At 49.5% G+C, this 18,633-nt stretch overlaps 1 protein-coding gene across 1 annotated transcript in view; it reads right to left on the minus strand.

Annotated features, from left to right (window-relative positions):
• Positions 1-18,633, minus strand: part of CTNNBL1 (catenin beta like 1) — a 160,277-nt gene that overhangs the window by 26,028 nt on the left and 115,616 nt on the right. The window contains exons 12-13 of the mRNA XM_075528770.1: positions 4,140-4,237; positions 1,720-1,800 (exon numbers count right to left, since the gene is read on the minus strand). Of these exons, the coding sequence (XP_075384885.1) occupies positions 1,720-1,800; positions 4,140-4,237 (179 nt within the window). The remainder of the gene's footprint in view (positions 1-1,719; positions 1,801-4,139; positions 4,238-18,633) is intronic.

Here is an 18,633-nt window from a genome sequence, read left to right on the forward strand (position 1 = left end):
ACTCAATCTCCATTAACCTTCCCAACAAGGGATGGGTCCCTAGTCCCATTTCACAGATGAGAAAACCAAGGCTTAGGAAGGTTACCCCATTGTCCAAGGTCTGGTGGAGCTGGAACTCAAACCCAGGGCTAGCTGGGCCCTCCCCTCACGCACAGCCTTTCTACCAGGTTGCTCCTTCCTTTTCTAGAAGACAATTCGACCCCCCAGCAACCTCTCCTTCCATCTGCTCGACTGTCCCCAAATGGCAGGTGTGCCACAGGCTGTTCGGCTGGAACTACGGGAAGGAATTAAGCGGTGGGGGCCTTGGAGCTCAGTTGCTGGAAGTAATACCAGTTGTAGCGACGAAACCGAGGTGACTTGAGGCCAAGTGCCAAGCCTCGGCTGGCAGTGGTTTCGTGGTGGGGCCCACACTAAAATCCATCTGACCTCTGGCTCATGTCGGATGCCCTCCTAGCCTTCCAAATCTTCAGCAGACAACAGTGTGTGTGTGTGTGTGTGTGTGTGTGTGTGTGTGTAGGGAGGGCAGAGAGGGGGCGCCAATCAGTTCTAATGAGTTTTCCCTGATAAAAGTAGAGGGACATTTCAATTTGTTTCTAATTATCATTCAGACAAAGAGAAAGAATATATTACGCTGGCACTCGGACAGTCATTAAGTGTCCATCACACCCATGCTGCTGTAGAGGGGAGAAATGATGGAGAAGGCACTTCTACTCAAAGAACAAAGCCAAGAGGGTCGGGCACATGGAATGAAAGAAGTCGGGCCTCAGGATTCACAGCCTCTGCCTTTTATCTGCCAGCAGAATCCCTGTAGGAAAGAAGGCAGGCCCAGCCAGCCAATCCAATCAACCGACAAGCCCCTGAGGACTTACAAGGCTGAGGGATCCTAGGAAAACCACAAGGACGAGCGACACGGTTGTCCAAAGTGGGAACGAGGCACACAGCTACCAGCCCATCAGAGTTCGTTTTAATGGAAGGCATATTTTGAGCAAGGGGGTTGGTGATGGTGGTGGTGGAGGGTGAGAAGAGACAGGACACAGACCCCTGAGTCACTCTCTCCCCACAAACGCCAGGCTCTCGCCCTGGCTGGAGGCAGCGCTTGAGGGCACCTGCTAGTATGACTCCCAAGGCACAGGGCTCCGCCCATAGCTGGTGGCCTGAGCATATCGTTCTGAGCCAGGGGGCACGTTTTGCTGCAGCATCTGAGCCCCCCACAAATGAGGGAACCTTTCAGTTCCCTCCTTCCTCTGAGTGCCCCCATTTGGGGAGTCCTTAGTCAGACGTACATCGATCCCGCACAGCTTCTTGCCCAAGGGCAGCTACGGCTCTTGCATGCCGTCACCTGCTGTGCTCTGGCACAGCGGAGCAGAGGCCTGTCCTGTGGGGCGAGGAGCGAGCCTGGGACCCAGCAGTGGGCACAAGGGCGGCAAGAGATGACTTCCAGAAGCCACCTCTAGACAAACAAGAACACCGGGAAGAGAGCGCTTCTTCCACCCGCCACTGCACGAGGCCAACAGGGCGACATGTGGTCCAAACCCAAGGTAAGGAGGCCAGGAGGGGGAGAGCGCTGACACGGGGAGGGGGCCGCAGCCAGGCCATAGAACAAGGGTGTGTGAGCTACGGACCGGCAAACGGACTTGCCACCCAAGTGCTTACCTGAAGCACCATCACAGGCTAAACACAAGCAAACAACAAAACACGCAGCAAGGAAAAGATACATACGTGCTTTTCCCCTTCAATCTTCTTGTCAGCCACCTGCATTGCATCCAGGTATTTAAAATGCAACTCCATCAGCCTGTCAACCTGAAAGAGGGGGTTGGAAGGGAACCGTGGCACTTCTCGTCGTCTCCCCGCCGCTCCCTGCAACGGGAGGCCCCAGAGCACTCTGACAGCAGGCCAGCTTTGCTCAGGGCAACCCCCCCCCCCCCCCCGCAGGAGCACCTCAAAGAGCCGGGCCCGGCACCAAGCAGCCTCTCAGGGCGGAGGAGGCAGCCTGCACGCCGGCTTGGCCCCCAAAGACATCCGAGCACCCCAGTCCTCTGAGGCCCCCTGGGGACTCCGCTTGTTAAAAACAAAAATAAATAAATAAAAAACCCGCAAGTCCCTTCTCCCCAGGGACAAGGGGCTTGAAGCCATACACTCCACAGTCACTTCAGAACGCTACAGACGTCCCTTTTCTCAACCCGAAACCTTTCATGTTCAGAATCTGCCTCAGAGCAGACTGTACTTCATTTTGTAAAGTCTGAGTGAAATCTCTTTGGTTGCTTTTGAGTCAGAAGAGAGTACATGAAAATTCCTTCAGCAAAAAAAAAAAAAAAAGAAGAGAGAAAGCCAACCACAGCAACAACAAGAATATCTACTACTTTTGCTCAGCAATAACTTAAAAATCAGTTTTAAACTTGGCAAGAGTCCTGCTCTGACACAGCCGGGGGAGCACTCTGTGGCTTGGAGGGCTTCCATTTCCCCAAGACTTGTAAGAGACTGAAGAAGCAGCGTGAAGCCAGCCCAGATTTCTGACCTATCTTTTTTTATTAGGCTGGCACCAGTGTGGCTCTTGGCAACGCTGATATTTACCCAGGAGCTGATACTGGTTAATAACTGATGCTGCTTCCACGCGACAGCAGACAGTCCAGGAAGACTGCCCAAGCGCTCTAAAAATGGCGACTGTAAACCTGATCTATGTTTCAATTTTCAAAGTATTTTCACATCCATTATTGCCTTACCCTAAAAAAAAAAAAAAAAAAACACCAAAAACCAAACCCCTCAAATAACGACTAGACAATCCTGAACTAATGCCCTCAAAGCAAAAATATTCCCTGAACTCTTAAACCCGAACCCTGTTGTTCTTGTTGGGTGCAGCGAGTCCGTGCTACTCACAGTAGGCTGTGTAGGAAAGGCAGAAGGGAGAAGCTCCCGGGTAACCCCCTCAATTGCTGCTGCCCTTGAGCCGGGTGTTATAGCCACGGTCCAGGTCCAGCTCACTGAGGGCCTTCCTCTTCCACTGATCCAAATTTGAATCATATCTACCCAGGGACAAATCAATAGGACCCCCAAATAAGAGGCACCTATGACTACCAATCCATAGCAGTCACTCAAAAAATGGCAGCGCTTCTGGCCCTGAAAGCCTTGTGGCTTAGCATGCTAGACAATACCAACTCCTCATGTAGTCTCGCTTCTGCCATCATTCCCAGCTGTCTTGGTTTGACCAGGGCTGGCTTTACCATTTTATGACCAGCATTTTTATTTCCACCAGCACCACCCAGCAAGAGCTCCATTAGATCCTCATCTCACTGACTCCTCAAACGCAAACCCACAGCCATGGAAGTCACGCATCCAAGCCCCAAACCAAATTCACTGCCATCGAGTCAATTCTGATTCACAGTTGACCCTGCAGGCAGGGCTGGACTGCCCTCGGTGGGTTTCTGAGGCTGTGGCTCTTCACAGGCATAGAAAGCCTGTCCTGAAGAGGAGCTGGTGGTTTCCAAATGGGCTGGTTAGCAGCCCAACAAGTAACCCCCCATGAGGTCGGGGACAGTGAGGCTGAGAGTGGCACTTAGCTCCAACGGAAGAGCCACACAATCCAGTGTTACCTGTTAAATGATGTCTGTGGGTAAGGTACAAGGGAGAGTGTTCTTTCTGTTGTACTATAAGCCTAAATACTATCTGCATTAAGGCTATTGTTTGACGTTTACATTTTCTGTTGCTACATGTAAAGTGCTTTTAATCCTGTCTTCTTTGTTAAATTTCCACTTCATTTGTACCATGAAATAAAAATGTATTCTGTAATGACAAAAAACAAGTAGCAAGAGGGGTTCAAGCCCCGCTGTGTGAATCCCAGGGCCAAGCTCCTAACAGAAGTTTTGTCTTGTGGGCGCCATTCTCTCCCCTGACAGAGTTAGACTAGGTCACCCCCCACCTGAAGGGGATAGGTGAGACCACCTTAAAGCACTATCCCTCCCAAGGGAATGCATTTTGAGAGGAGAGGGAGAATACTTGGGAGACGCAAAGCAATGGGCTCAGATGATGGAGGAGAAATTGGAGGGCAGGACATGCCTCCAGCACCATTCAAACTACATCAGGCAAGAAGAGCCCTCGGTCCCTGCCAGCCCCGGTCCCGCTCTTACAGCCAGACAAGCGCTCACCTTTTCGCTGTCATTTTCGGTGAATTTATTCAGCAGCCGGGTCCGCTGCTGCCCTCTCAGATTCCGCAGGAGGGAGGCCAGGATCGAACAGACATGCTCTGGGTTGGGAAGGAGAAGAGAGGACACGCTGAGATCAGAGCAGTACTTACCTCTCTTTAAGCCGAGGCGGCCTCTCTCGGAGGAGTAAGTGGGCCTTCTCTGAGTGTTGTTATTGATTAATCAGACAAGAACCCAGATTGTGTTGTTGGAAAACTGAACTGATCTGCACACGCTGCACCAGAAACATATTCAAAAGGGACAATTTCCTCAAGGACAACTTGAGCAAGTGAATTAGAACTAAGTAAGAATTTCTATTATCCCCAGAATTAATTGATTTGTGTGTGTGTGTGTGTGTGTGTGTCTACAGTGGAATCTCAAACAAATCCCCCATTTACAGAAATAGCCTCTGAATGGAATATAAATATCAGCCACGAGATGGGCAAAATAATGAACAAATAAGACTTGTTCTGCCAAATCCTTAAACTACCTTCTAACGTCCCCAGGCAAATACCGAAGAATCCCATCAGAGCTATGGCAGGGGCCCAGTGCTATCACTTGCATTCTGGGGCAGCCAACACCCCCACTGCACGTTTAAAGGCCTAATAACAGTGCTTTCTGAGCTCACAACGGCTCAGGGCTTTTATTATGAAGTCTATTCCCCTACCTGGGAAGAAGAAGGTAATTGAAGGGTGTGTTATAGGCTTCAGTTTTAAAGAGATTCTTTTCTTAAGGAATAATGACCTTGACATGGAGGTGGCAGAAGTCTATTTATAGAGACATGGCAGAGTAAAGTTTATTCTGAAATAACCTGCTTTAAGAGCAAGGCAACAAACAGTCCTTTTGAAAACTGTTTGAAAAACATCTTCACAGATATACCTATTGTCTCATGCTATCTCGTGCTGCTGTAACAGAAATACCATCGTGGGTAGATTTCATACACGGAAATGGATCTTCTCAGAGATGAAGAGGCTAGGAGCCCACATTCAGAGCGCTGGCTCTGGGGGAAGGTCTCTGCTTGGTGGCTCTTTGCCTATCTTCATGTGGTGTGGCCTCTATCTCCCCTCTCTGCCTGCTCGCTGGCCTTTTCCATTTCTTTTCTATCTCAAACGAGATGGACTCATGACACACTCTACACCGATCCTGCCTCGAGAACACAACAGAGAAATTGACTCCCACAGGTATTATAACCATAGGCACATAGGTTAGGATCGACAATGCAGGTTTTTCAGGGGCACAAAGTGGTTAGGATTTGCAACAAAGATTTTTTTGGGAGGCAAAATTCCAACCCTAATTCCCACTTATATAAAAATATATCTAAATCCCAAAGTCAGTTGACTATTAAGGAAAGCCATAATCAATACCCTTTTTCTACTGTGAACCCAGATACAGTTTTGGATGCTTGTTTCATTTTTTCCCCCATTTGTATCTCCCACCTCTTCATTTTCTAGATCTCCTAATGCTGGAATGATTCAGTTCTAGAACTTTCCACTCTCCTGATGATCCCACCCAGCCCCATGGCTGTGTTGCTGTCTACCTGCTCTCTCCACTCTCTTGTCTGACAGGCACTTTAAACTAAAGAGTCCCCCAGACCACGATCCCTCTATTCTCCCCCACACCTACTTGTGGCCACAAGGTTCTAGAAGCAGACATCTGATTCCTGTCCTCACCGGCTTTGTTGCCGACCGATATCCAGAGTCAAATCTCTTTCGACTACTACCTCACTGACAGACATTACTCTGGTTCAGACCACCACCATCTCTTGCTGGGAAAAAGAATCCAGCTTACTGTGGGCCTTATCTCTGCCCCTCTGATCTCCATGGAGAAGCTCGAATGATCCTTGAAGTGAGAACCTCAAGTCAAATCCTGGCATTCCTCTGCCCATAACCTCCCAATACATCCCTTGAGACGAGACCAAACCAAACTAAACTTCCTGCCATCCAGTGGACCCTACAGACCAGGGTCGAACTGTCCTTGGGGGTTTCTGAGACTGTAACTCTTTACCGGGGTGAGGGGTGGGGGTAGAAAGCCTAGTCTTTTGCCCGAGGAGTGGATGGTATAGTACCACCTCTGAACTCACTGCCATCGAATCAATGCTGACTCACAGTGACCCCTGTGGGTTTCTGAAACTAACTGTTCATAGTAGAAAACCTACTAGTCTTTCTCCAGAGTAGCTGCTGGTGGTTTTGAACTGCCGACCACGTGGATTGCAGCCCAGTACCACTACACTGCATGACCAGTGCGCCAGCAGAGCTCCTAGCTCAGGTCAACTAACTGTCGACTGTCTGTGATGCTCCCACCTCAGGGCCCCCGTACTTGCTGTTCCCTCTCTACCTGCATGGCTCACCCTGCCAGCCCACCTTGGTTCCTCGTGCTCGCTGCACCGCTCCAACACTGCCTCCCCATCAAAGAACCACCTTTGCTTGTGCGTTAGGTGAGGGTTTACAGAGCAGCTCATCAGGTTTACATTCAACAACTGATACACATTTCTTTCTGTTCATCCATTCAATCCTCTCCACAGACCACCCTTGAGCCCACTTCGCCACCGTGTTCTCCATGTCCTCCCTCCTCCTTTCCGAACCCCGTGTCCTTGGCTAAGCACTGCCTTTTGGATCTGAAACAGTGGATTACGCTTACTCCCTCTCATCTGGCTTGTTTTTCTCTTTAGCATGTATCCCTCCCTGAAATATGTTATCATTTGCGTCTTTATTTTGTTCCCTGTCTCCCTTTAATTAGAATATAGGCTCCACATAGGCAGGGATTTCAGCCTGTTTTAGTCACTGCTATCCCTGTTGATTAAAGACTACACCTGTCATAAGACAGGTGTGAGTGCATACTCACTGAATGAACGGGAGGAAAGCAGGTCCTGAACCCAACCTTCAGTGGTGGTGGCAGTGGTGAGACAAGCTAACCACTCTCTCAGGACATCTTTCAAATGCCATCTGACACACTCACCCCTTTGCATATTGTGGTGACCCCAAGTTGTTTGAACTGCAAGAAGTGCAAAGTTTTTCTTAAAGAGGTGTTTTATTTGAATGCAGCCCACGCCTTCTCAAGAGCCAGGCTCACAGCTCATGACTTTTGTTCAGCTTTGTGCAGTGTTGGAGTTGAGGTGCTCTACTTCCCAGACAGGACTAAAGAAGGGGGCATGGAGCGGGGCGAGGTGACAGTGAGGAGTTGGGAATGGAGAGCAGGCAGTAAAGCCCCAAACACGAGCAGGGCTACTTCATGAGCGAAGCAAGACAGCTACAGTCCGGGCAGTTCAAAGGGAAAGCAGTAAAACAAAAGGAGTATCTTTGAAAACACAAGCCAGACAAAGTCCTCGGACCTTTGTGCCTGTCACGCAGGGAAGCCAGGGACAGGAAGGGTGGAGCTACAGCAAAGTTCTGCAATCTTGGGATGAACAGATGCGGGACAGGCCATAACAATCAAAGTGAATTCTCACAATCTCCATCTTCAAACTTTGACAGCTGGTAACAACGTCTAGGTGGCGTGCGTGTCAACCATAAAGGAAGAAAACCCCACACGTCGTCAATCACCTGAGCCCCCGAGAGAAGCGACTTATCCACACAACTAAACGATGGGGGGCACGGAACTCCAGCTTCAGATCCCTCACGCCTGAGTCCGCGCATTACCTGGGCAGGTGTCCTGTGCCCGGGTGCTGCTGCTGGCTGAGCACAAGGCAGGATCCCAACCGGAAGGAGCGACGTCTCTCGCAGGGAAAGAGGGCAACAATCAGTGTGGTGTGCAAAGTGCTGAGACTGACGCACAGCAGGCCTGTGACCTAGAAAGATCGACGGTGGAGGAAACCACTACCAGCCAGCGTCAGAAACCAAACATCCAAAGGGATCGCTGACAACTAGGCAAGAAGCGAAGAGAGTCCGGGCAGAAAGGCTATCCTAGGCAAGGGCTGGCTCGTCTACGAGGGGCAGGGGAGGGCGGTCAGGTAGGCCAAGGCAGGGTTCTCGGAAGAAAGTTACAGGACCCACTCACGAGGTGCAAGACAGGGAGAGACAAGATCAGATCCGAGTTGAAACCAATCTCCCGGGCAGTTCTGGTCCTTGTCGAGATCAAGATCACGAAAACACTTCTTCCTAAGGACGACACCTGGCTTTCTTCACCTTGGCTGTTTGGCAGCTCCAAAATGCGTATGCTTGACCTCTGGGAGAAATCCTCTCGGTTCCTCTTTTGTGGGTTTCCCTGCCCCCTCTCACGGTAAAAGCAATGAGGGGCAGACAAGCTGGGCTACAAAGTAAACAACGTGCTCCATCATATTTATCGAGCATTTGTAATTCATTTCTTTCCCTGTACTTCCATTACGCAAATCCTCTTTCCAACCACATCCACCTATTTTTTGGTGGCTGTTATACATTTTGGGGGCCAGAAAGAAGGGGATACACAGTTACTCTAAAATATTTATGCATCAGCACACTTCATTTAATAGCCAAGACACCCCAATTCACTGCCATTGAGTTGATTCTGATGTACAGCAACCCTAAAGGGCAGAACAGAACTGCCTCTGTGGGTGTCTGCAGGCTGGAACGCTTTATGGGGGCAGAGAGCCTCATCTTTTTTCTGTGGAGAGACTAGTGGGTTTGAACCGCTGACCTTGCGGTCAGCAGCCTGATTTGTAACCTAATAGACCACCCGAGCTCCTTTTTAAAAAGCATAGCTTTCTAGAACTCGATTGTATGTATTTACCAAACTTTGGTTAGTGCCCTAGTAGGGTGCTTGGGTCTTGTCTGTTGGCCATTAGAAACTACAGCCACCAGGAACATACGTGTGGCACAGAGTCTGGTACACTATTGTGTACTTTTTCTAACATTAAATTCCCAGTAGTGGAATTGCTGGGTCCAAGGGTATTTACATATAAAATGCTGAAAGGAGGAGCAAACTGTCCTCTGAAAAGGTTGTGTCGATCACACGCCCAAGAGCCCCTGTGCGTATCATCCCTGCCTGTTTCCCCAACCCTCATGGGGTTGAAGAACGAGGACAACCTGATAGGTGAAAGCTGAGCTCACCTTTTGGTTAGGATGCTGTCGATCTTGTTATAGACATGGCTACATATCTTTTCCTGTATTTATTGGCCACTTGCATACCTTTCTCCTACGCACGGTCTGGCCTAATTTTCCCCCAACTTTGATTTCTATGCGTTCTTTGTAAGTTATGGATGCGAATTACCCTCTTGTCATTTATGCGGCAAACGTTTTCCTGAGTTTGGCATTCGCCTTTTGACAAATGCTTGTTCAAAGCTAAGATCTAGCACTATGACGCTGTTTTGCGATCAGCTGCCTTAGGTTCCTACTCACAAGTGGGTGGGGTCTGCTAATAGCGGTCACCGTGGCCACCGTGTGCCTGCGACACGAGGCTTACTTGAGTCTGCACAACTGGCGCTTTTCTTTCAACGAATCGTCACAACTATGCTCTGAGAGGCACTGCTCTCGTCTCCACTGTAGAAACGTGGAATTCGAGGCTCCGAGGGGTTAACTAAATACGTGAGGGCACATCCTTGAGCAGTAAGTGGTGCGAGCTTAGAGTCGAACCCACGCTGCCTGACTCCAGAGTGCACATTCTGCCCACTATGGTATATACTTCCCACTTACGAAAGGACAAAGAACTAGGCTTCCTCTTTAAAGTCAGATACTAACAAAACAGTCATCCAAGCTGTTAAAGAAGGGAGAGACCAGAAGGGAAACCATGCCAACCCCCCAAATGTGCTTCGTATGAGGCTCACTGTGCCCCAAAGACAGGCACTATGTAAATGTGAATTCAACAACAACACCAACAACAAAAACTCGAACCGTTTTAACGAGAGTAAAATGAAGCAAAAAGCCATATGGAGTAAGACATGAATAACAACCCTTCTCTCTCACGAAATGCCCTTTCTAGAAGCATCCCGATACAGCAGAGACTTCGGATTTCAGGCAGATCCCAAACACAGGCTCAGAGCTACCCGAAAAGTCACCCCTTTCCCCTCACTGAGAAGCTCCAGAAGGGCTGCAGAGAATGTTCCAGACGGGGAGTGCTGGTGGCACACAGAGAAGGCATTTAGCAAGCATTTCCACGGCAGGGACAGCTTGGTCAACTGCAGTGGCCCCTAGGACCACAACGACCTTTTGCATTTGCTTGGGTTTTCCAGTAGAGGTTAGGTGGGCAGATTTAGGAGATGCGAAGCTGCCTCGTCAGTCCACCTCTGACTAATGCGGTGGCCTGTCAAGGGTCACCGGGGCCGGCCAGCCAGGACACACGTCAGCCTCCCAAGTTTCATGCACACACCTGCGCGTGCACACACTGTTTCATTAGCTACTAATAAATGTAGGTTCCCTAGGAACAGATTTCAGCCCAAGGTGGTGTCGATTTTTCACACACCAAAGGGATGGGGAGAGCTGCTGGCACGGTGAGTAGGGAGATAACAGGTTTATCTGGCGGCCACCCCTGCTGGGCGGCTCTGTCATCCCGACAGGATCAAGTGGAGGTGACGGATGGCTACGACGCTGTCCCTGAAGAGGCAGACAGCCCGCCCCGACGACACAGAGCCCGGGGAGCAGCAAACACACACGGGCCCGCACACGGACCAAGGGTTTCCAAAGTGCCTGGGGGAAATGCGTTGATCTTTTCCTCCCATTTCCCCACAAACTTTTTGAATGAAGCACCCTCACACAGAGAGACAGAGGGGAGACACACACACACACAGCCAAACAAACCCACATTGTCCAATCACTGGATAGGCAGGTAAATGTCTTGGGTGTGTGTTGGAGTCAGTATTGAAATTGTGCCAGTGTGAGCCCCCGCCTGCTGGGTGTCCTCCTCAAGAGCCAGACAATTGGGTGCTCTGACCCACCTGCCCTCCAGCTTTGGCCACTATGGGGCTTATACTCCTGAGTGGATAAGCAAGGGAGTTAGACAATTCTCCAGAGACAGTTTCCCTAACCCAAACCTCCAAACTCTGTCATCCAGTCAATTCCGACTCATAGTGACCCTCGGGGGCAGGGTGGAACTGCCCCTGTGGGCTTCCTAGACGGAAACTCTTGATGGGAGTAGAAAGCCTCCGCTTTCTCAAAAGGGCTAGTGGTTTCAAACTGCTGACCTTGCGGTTAGCAGCCCAACGCAGAACCCGCTATGCCACCCAGGGCTCTGGTGGGGCAGTTGGTGGTGCGCAATTTTCCAGGCTGGAAGGAGGTTTAGCCATCCTGCTGGGTGGAGGAACAGGAGCACTCTGAAGCGAAAGGACTGCTGGACTAGGGATCAGCAGTTCCTTTTCCTCTTCTACCTTTGAGAATTTAACGAGCCTTTCTGCATTCTATCCCTTCATCCATCTATCCATCCACCCATGAACATATCTCTCCCATGGATTTCAGATGACACTCCAAGGGTTGGCTTCTTAGCTAAGGACCTTTGATCTAGGGCACCCAGGCCAGAGATCTTTCCAGAACAGCACAAGCCGACTGTTCAGTCACCCCTCTAGTCTCTTACAGTGTGCACCATTTTGGTCAAGAATGAGATGGCTTAGCATTTCTCATTCCAAATTCCAACTCGTCACTGGCTACTTATGGGCAGGGCTGTCTACAACTAGGCCTACCACTGTCCCACTGCTGGGCAGGCCACTCGGGTACACTGATGTGACTGACCTGGGAGATCTGCTCCAGAGATGGGTGGGGCTTCTGGATGAACAATTTCTTCTGCTCTGGCCACCACCAGTGATGAAATCATGGGCATGTTGCATGAACTCTAGGTCTCCAGTCTTCTACTTTGTAAAATGGAGCTGTTCCTTCCACTTAGTAAGTGTGCTATGATGTCAGTGACATTCCTGTGTGCACACTGGCCGACCACTGACACGAGTGAGAGGTCTACTGCACTGCACTGAGACGGACCGTCCAGGAGACCGACCCTCTCCTCCATGCTCTGGCCATCCTGGTACTATTCACAAGACCACCCGCCTCGAATGCTACCTCCTTCTGCACTGCACCCCAATCACAAGCCGGCCTGGGCCACCCTAACTAGCCTTTGTTGAAAAAAATAGGGGTACCTAGCTTGCTGGGCAATCTCGGCTGGGAGGGCTATTTTCTACCTTTAGAGATTTGTTCTAATCCTAAAACGTAGCAAGGCCAGCTTCACAGAGACACTTTAAGCTCACAGTAAATGAAAACAAAGACTGTGTGTGGCTGCCCATACAGCATAGGATTCTGGGAGGCCTGCAGACAGCCCTGAGGCGGGGAGTGGCTATGGAACAGGAAGCTGAAGGACACAGCATGGCTGAGCAGAGACGGTCCTATTGTTTTCTTTTTTTAAAGTACTTGGTCAAAGTAATCGTTTGGTTTTCTGATCTTGCTGCAACCTCTGGAACATATCATGTGATCTGTAGGGACAATGAAAAACCCCTTCCCCTCCCTGAAGATAATCACAGGGCATGAAAGGGCACATGTGCCAGCCAAGCCAGTCCTTCACTCAGACTTCAAGTGCCAACGATGTGCCAGCCAACGATGGTGTGCCTGGAACTGAGAATGTAGAGGAGAAAGCAGATAGTCCAGTTTACCCTAGAGATGCCCATTCCTATCCTGGGAGCCAAGCTAAGATAGAAACCACCACAACAGGATACGTCACTACATGGTACGCGAGGGCCGTGTGCAGTCCTTAACACGAAGGACCCCTAAGTTCAGCTGTGGGAGAAAACAGGAGATATGGGTGGCTATAAGGTTAGGAGTGGGTGGAGGGTCAGAGTGAGACAAAAGGCAAATGGTTTCCTCTAGGATTTCTGGGAGGGAGGTAAAGGTGGGTGGGTTGCACTGGGAAGCCAGCGGCTTTGAACTTAAAGGCTCCCGTTTTTTTTCCTGTGGTAAACCTGGTAGGCAGAAGGTAGGGCTTCTGCTGCTTTCGGCATTTCATTCCTAAAGAATAGGTCGTATTCTTGAAGTTACAGAAATGGGACACTATACAAGGAGGCTTCATTAATTTCATGGAAACATTCCATTATCTTTTAATTCCAGTTTGCCGCGCACGCTGTTTGAAAGGCCCGCCTATCAATGAGTCTCCTGGTGTATGTGTGTGGGGTGGGGTGGGTGGAGGGAGCAGGGAAGGAAGATGCTAAGTTCCCGGCAGCAATCACCCACCTAACTTCATCTGCCCCCTGGTCCCAGGGCCATCCGACAGGAAGAGGAGGCCAAGGGGTCCCAGCAGGGGTCTTTAGAACGGGAGTAAACACAATAGCTATACAAACCCTACAGTGTGCAGCACACAGGCTGGGGACACAGAGAACGGGCACTGACCTTGCCCTCTGGGTGCCTGTGACTCAAGACAGCAAGGAACAGGGAGCAAACTACAGACCCGTGCAAAGGTCCTCCCAGCCAGGGGGGCAGGCAGGTGGGGGCGGGCTGGGAAGGGAATTGGTGGGAAAGGTTGGTATCTGAATGGAGCTGTGAAAGCCAGGCAGAGGGGCAGGGGTGATGGGAGGGGAGCGGGAGGCGGGGGTGTGTGTGGGATTCCAAGCAGATGGACCAGCATGAAACACATTAAGTTGGAATACGCAGGGTATGGACAAAGACCTGGAGTGAGATCAGTGTGGCAGGAGGGGAGGGAAGATAAAGGGTAATGAGGCTGGATGAGCTTAGCAGATCACAGATTATTATTATGAATGCTGGCCTACGAAGCGTGGGCCCTGATGGCCTGGCCAGCCTCGTCGGGTGGAGGATGCCCTCCTGGCTGCTCTGCCCACCCAGCAGAGCCTGCACTGCCTTCCAGCAGCCCACTGGGGCCAGCCAGAGTTCTGGTCGTCGTGGGGTGGAAATGGTCTCCGCAGCTCAACCAGCAGGGCTGTATCTCAGCAAGATCACTTGGCGACCCCTTTAAAATTCCGGACCACGCTGCTGCGCTGCCTTTGTTTCCACAGAACACCCAAGGCCATCAGTGGTTTTGTTTTAAGGCAAACATGCAGCAGTGTTCTCTCGCTTCTAAAATTAAAACCATCTCTGCTTTACTGCCGAATCTCACAGCCTGCCTCTCACCCAGTTTGCCCAGATGGACAGACATCCTGGTTGCTGGTAAGACTGGAGATGCAAAATGGATGTTAAAAAAGACCCTAATTAGATCGATCTCGACTTCGGCACTGGTGTGTTGGCATACAGATGAATCTGTCCCGTGCTTGGCATTGGCAGCTGAAATAGCAGGAGGCCCTGTCAAATCGAGCCATAACATTACACTCCTCTGCCTTTATTATTTTTTTCTCCCCTTTTTACATTTCATTATAACGGACATCTGCCTAGCAGGGGAGGTGGCAACTCAAGAAGAGTCGCGCGCGTGCTCAGCCACTCCAGCTGAACATTGATGCAAGTCAAATCAAACCTTCTCTCAAGACAGATGGATTGCTGTGTGCAACTATATATAGCCCCGTTTTCACACGTACACAAAATACATACATTCTTATTCTTCACAAACATTTACTGAATACTGAGTAGGTGGCAGACACCGAGCTAGAGACTGGGGACTCAGAGAGGCAGCATTTCTTGCAAACTGACACTACACCCATAGTAGTGGGCATTACACACATGGTCTCAACCAATTCTCTCAACCACCCCGGGAAGATGGATTTTCCAGAAAAGAGACTTAGAAGCACAGAAAAAGAAACAGATTTTACCTCCCCAGGGTCTGACAACTAGAAAGCGGCCTAGTTAGCTCTACTATAGAAAATGGGATCATGTTCTTCAAGAGTTAAAAATACCCAAGAAAGAAGGGTATGAAAAAAAAAGTTGAATCTCACCAGTAATGCAAAATGAAATGAGATCATTTGCTTTAATAGTGCTTGGGAAATACTTATTGTCTGGAAGGCCGTGGGGTGGTGAGCGCTCCGGCAGGGCTGCACACGAGGCGCCTACCACGCTAGGCAGAAGCTCCCGCTGCCCCACGGGAACCTCACCAAGAGAAGGCAAGCCCTTCAAAGGCAAGGCTCATCACGGATTCACCGCTGCACTTCAGCAACGAGTCCAGGGCTGGGAGTTCAGCCAATGCTCTCTCTGAAACCATGGGAGTCGGTAACTCTACGTTGTTTATACATACAAACGTGTTTTATCTTTCCAAATATAGATGGAATACACAGTCGCTGTACCAAAGAACAGGTAGACAGAGGTTCGACTATTTAAGGTGGTGGTGTCTGATCAAGAGCTGATGGCACCGAAGCCATTGGAGACAAACAAGGCTCCTGGGATATCTATTGAGATGTTTCCACAAACAGACGCAGTGCTAGCACCCCCCGCTTGTCTATGCGAGGAAATTTGGAAGAGATCCAATATATATGCCACTCCAACGAAAGGTGACCCCACGGAATGCAGACATCCCTGAAGATCATTAAGGCCACATACACATAAAATGTTTCTGAAAATAAATTTTAAAATGGTTGTAGCAGTCCACTGACTTGGAGCTGCCCGAAGTCCCAGCCAGAGGCAGAGGATGGTGAGTGAGAGACGCCATTGCTGATGCTGGATGGATCTTGGTTGAGACTGTATGTGATGTAAGATGCCAAGGCATTTGAAAGTATGGAATACATTGTATCCTTTTATTAGACTCAAGCTGTGTAGTGGACAAATATCTGATAAGCTGGACTATATTAAGAGGTACACTCATTAACCACCTGCAATATGAAGATGACACAACTGTGCTGAAATGGAAGAGGACTTGCAGCCCTTACTAAGGAAAACTGAAGCTACGTGGAAACAAGCAGTCCGGTGGACGAGGGGCCAAATGAACGCATTTCCACAATCCTTAGATCAGAGGAAATAGATTGGGGCCTACTACAACCAACTGTTCTAAAAGGTATCACGCTAGAAGGTCTTAGATACATTGGGAGGAAAAAAAAGGTGGAACAAACTTCAAAATCACCAGAAGCCCTGGCTTCCTGGGCAGGTAGAGTGACAGTAACCCTTCGTCACCCTCCAGGTCTGGAACGGGATTCACACCCTCGATTCAAGTTTCAGCCCAACAACGGGCAGGTCTAGAAAGGGCACGGTGACCCTGGAGCGTTTCATACACCTTAGAATCATCAACCATTTGAGATGAAAAGGGCAACGTTTACCTAGGACAAAGTTCAGAAGGGTAGGAAAGAAGAGAGAAAGGAGATAGCAAATAGGGAAGGAAGACTGGGATAACTGATGTGACATTGCAGGGATGCAACCAAGGAGACGAAACAAAACAAACTGCTGGACACTGATGGTCTGCTCTGTACACCGTCACCCAACTCACCACCACCACCCACCTACCCTCCCCCCCAAACACACACACACTCTCTCTCAATATGGCTATACATCAGCATAAAGAAGACAAAAACCCTGACAAGTGGGCCCATCCGCAACATCATGAAAAATGGAGAAAGGACTGAATTGAAGCTGCCAGGGATTTCCTTTTACTTGGACCCACACCAAGGTCCATGGAGTAGCAGTCAACCAACCCAAGACTCCCTGGATTAGGCGCATCTCTTACAGAAGACCGCGCTGAAAGTGCTGAAAAGCCAAGACAAGATGTCACTTTGGAGACTAACAGTGTGCCTGACACAAGCCATGGTATTGTCAACTGCCTCCGACACACGTGGAAGAAGACAAATGAATAAAGAAGACCGAAGAATTGATGCATGTGAATTACAGCATTGGAGAATATTTTAAATACCAAGGACAAACAGATCTGTCCTGGAAGAGGTACAGGGAGAATGCTTCGTTGTACACAAGAGTCGCTATGAGTCAGAAGTGACAGGATGGCACCTCACGAGAAGGCGCATTCATGCCTTTGAAGTATGGCCTTGTTGAAGACTAGTCAATGTGCCACGAACTCCGAGAAGAACAAACACATCTATTGTAGAAGTACAGACGGAATGCTCCTTAGAAGTGAGGACAGGATATGGCATGGAACATGAGAGGAGAAAAGGCCAGACAAGAGCCTTGCACACTAGGCCTGAGTCGAGGCCTTTTCTTAGAAGAACTACAGATAGGTGATGGAGAAGCAGCAGCATGATTAGATGTGTGTTCCAGAAAAGACTGTCCTGGAAGATGTACAAGGACTGACTACACTGGAACAGAAGCAGGGCTAGATTAGATCATTATAGAAACACATGGTGGTGGTGGTGGTGGGGGGGGGGCTGAAACCAACCAACCAACCAACCAACCAACCAACCAACCAACCAACCAACCAACCCAGAATTCTGTAATTAATTCTTCTAAGCAAAACCCGCCACAGCAGTGAGCTCCCAGGAAGAAGCCTGCTCCTCCCTTCTTCTTGGGGAAATGTGGGCAGGGGTGTAAAGAGCACTAGGCTACAACGTTTGGAGGCATGGCTTTCTAGAGCAGACTTTGTGACTCTGAATCTCTTTATTTTATAAAGAGAGAAATGGCCTGGATGATTAGTCCTCCCACAATACAGGCAACAGGTACTAGATATTAAAACAAAGATGCGACCACTCCCAATGATCCAGCACTTAGGCATGCACTGAAGAGATGATGAAGACAGGACCACAGAAAGACTTGTGCAAGAATGTTCGCTGCAGCTGTCTCCATACTGGCCGAACACTTGCTGTGGTCTGTCAGTAGGAGGAAGGGAGAAATAACCGGTCATGCCCAAACGACAGAATATACTCACCAACAAAAGGAACCAGCCACAGATATACACAACATGGATGGAGCTCACAAATGGGGTGCATATGAGTCCAAAACTCTCTTCTCGGACTAAGATGACCTGGGGTGAATCAAATCAGAATAGCGGGGACCTTTAGGAGGAGGGGTTAGAGATCTAACTAGGAAAGGGTCCAAAGAAACTTTTGCAGGTGATGGTAATGTTCTGTGCTTCCACAGAGGATGTTTTTGTTACAATTCATCAAGTGGTACTCAAGATCTGTGCATTTCACCTTCTAAAAAATAGACCAAACCTATTTTGAACTCTGGGTTAATTGGTAAGCACACAGAAGTGTGATACAGCCTGGTGAAGAGGGGCAGACCTGCTCAGACCACACAGGAGCAAACTGGGAGGGAGGAGAGAGAGAGAACAGCATCCTGGTCTACCCAGCCCCGAGGATGACAACCGTGCTCGGAGAAGCCAATGCACAGAAAGGACCATGGGGCCGGCCCCACCACAAGACACATGTCCCCTCACCAGCCCATAGTGCTAGGGGGTACAGCACTGGAGACACAGTGCGGGAATTGTACTCTGTCTGACGTCCCCCCCCCCCAAAATTGGGTGAAACATGAAGGGAGTGAAACAGCATCAAGGGGAGCAAAGCAATAAGTCCCTGAGGAATCCCCAAAATGTACTTCAGACTCGGAGGGCAGGGCCTGGCACCTCATCAGATTTGATCAGAAAACATTCATAAGGGTCAACAGACCTGGAACTATTTGTGGGCTTTTTTTTCCCCTTCTATGTGTATCTACATAAGATAGGCAGGATAAACAATCCTGAGGAGAAAATGGGACCAAGGGTTCCAGGGGGACATGGG

Source organism: Tenrec ecaudatus, chromosome 12 (assembly GCF_050624435.1).
Source record: "Tenrec ecaudatus isolate mTenEca1 chromosome 12, mTenEca1.hap1, whole genome shotgun sequence".
NCBI classification, from domain to species: domain Eukaryota; kingdom Metazoa; phylum Chordata; class Mammalia; order Afrosoricida; family Tenrecidae; genus Tenrec; species Tenrec ecaudatus.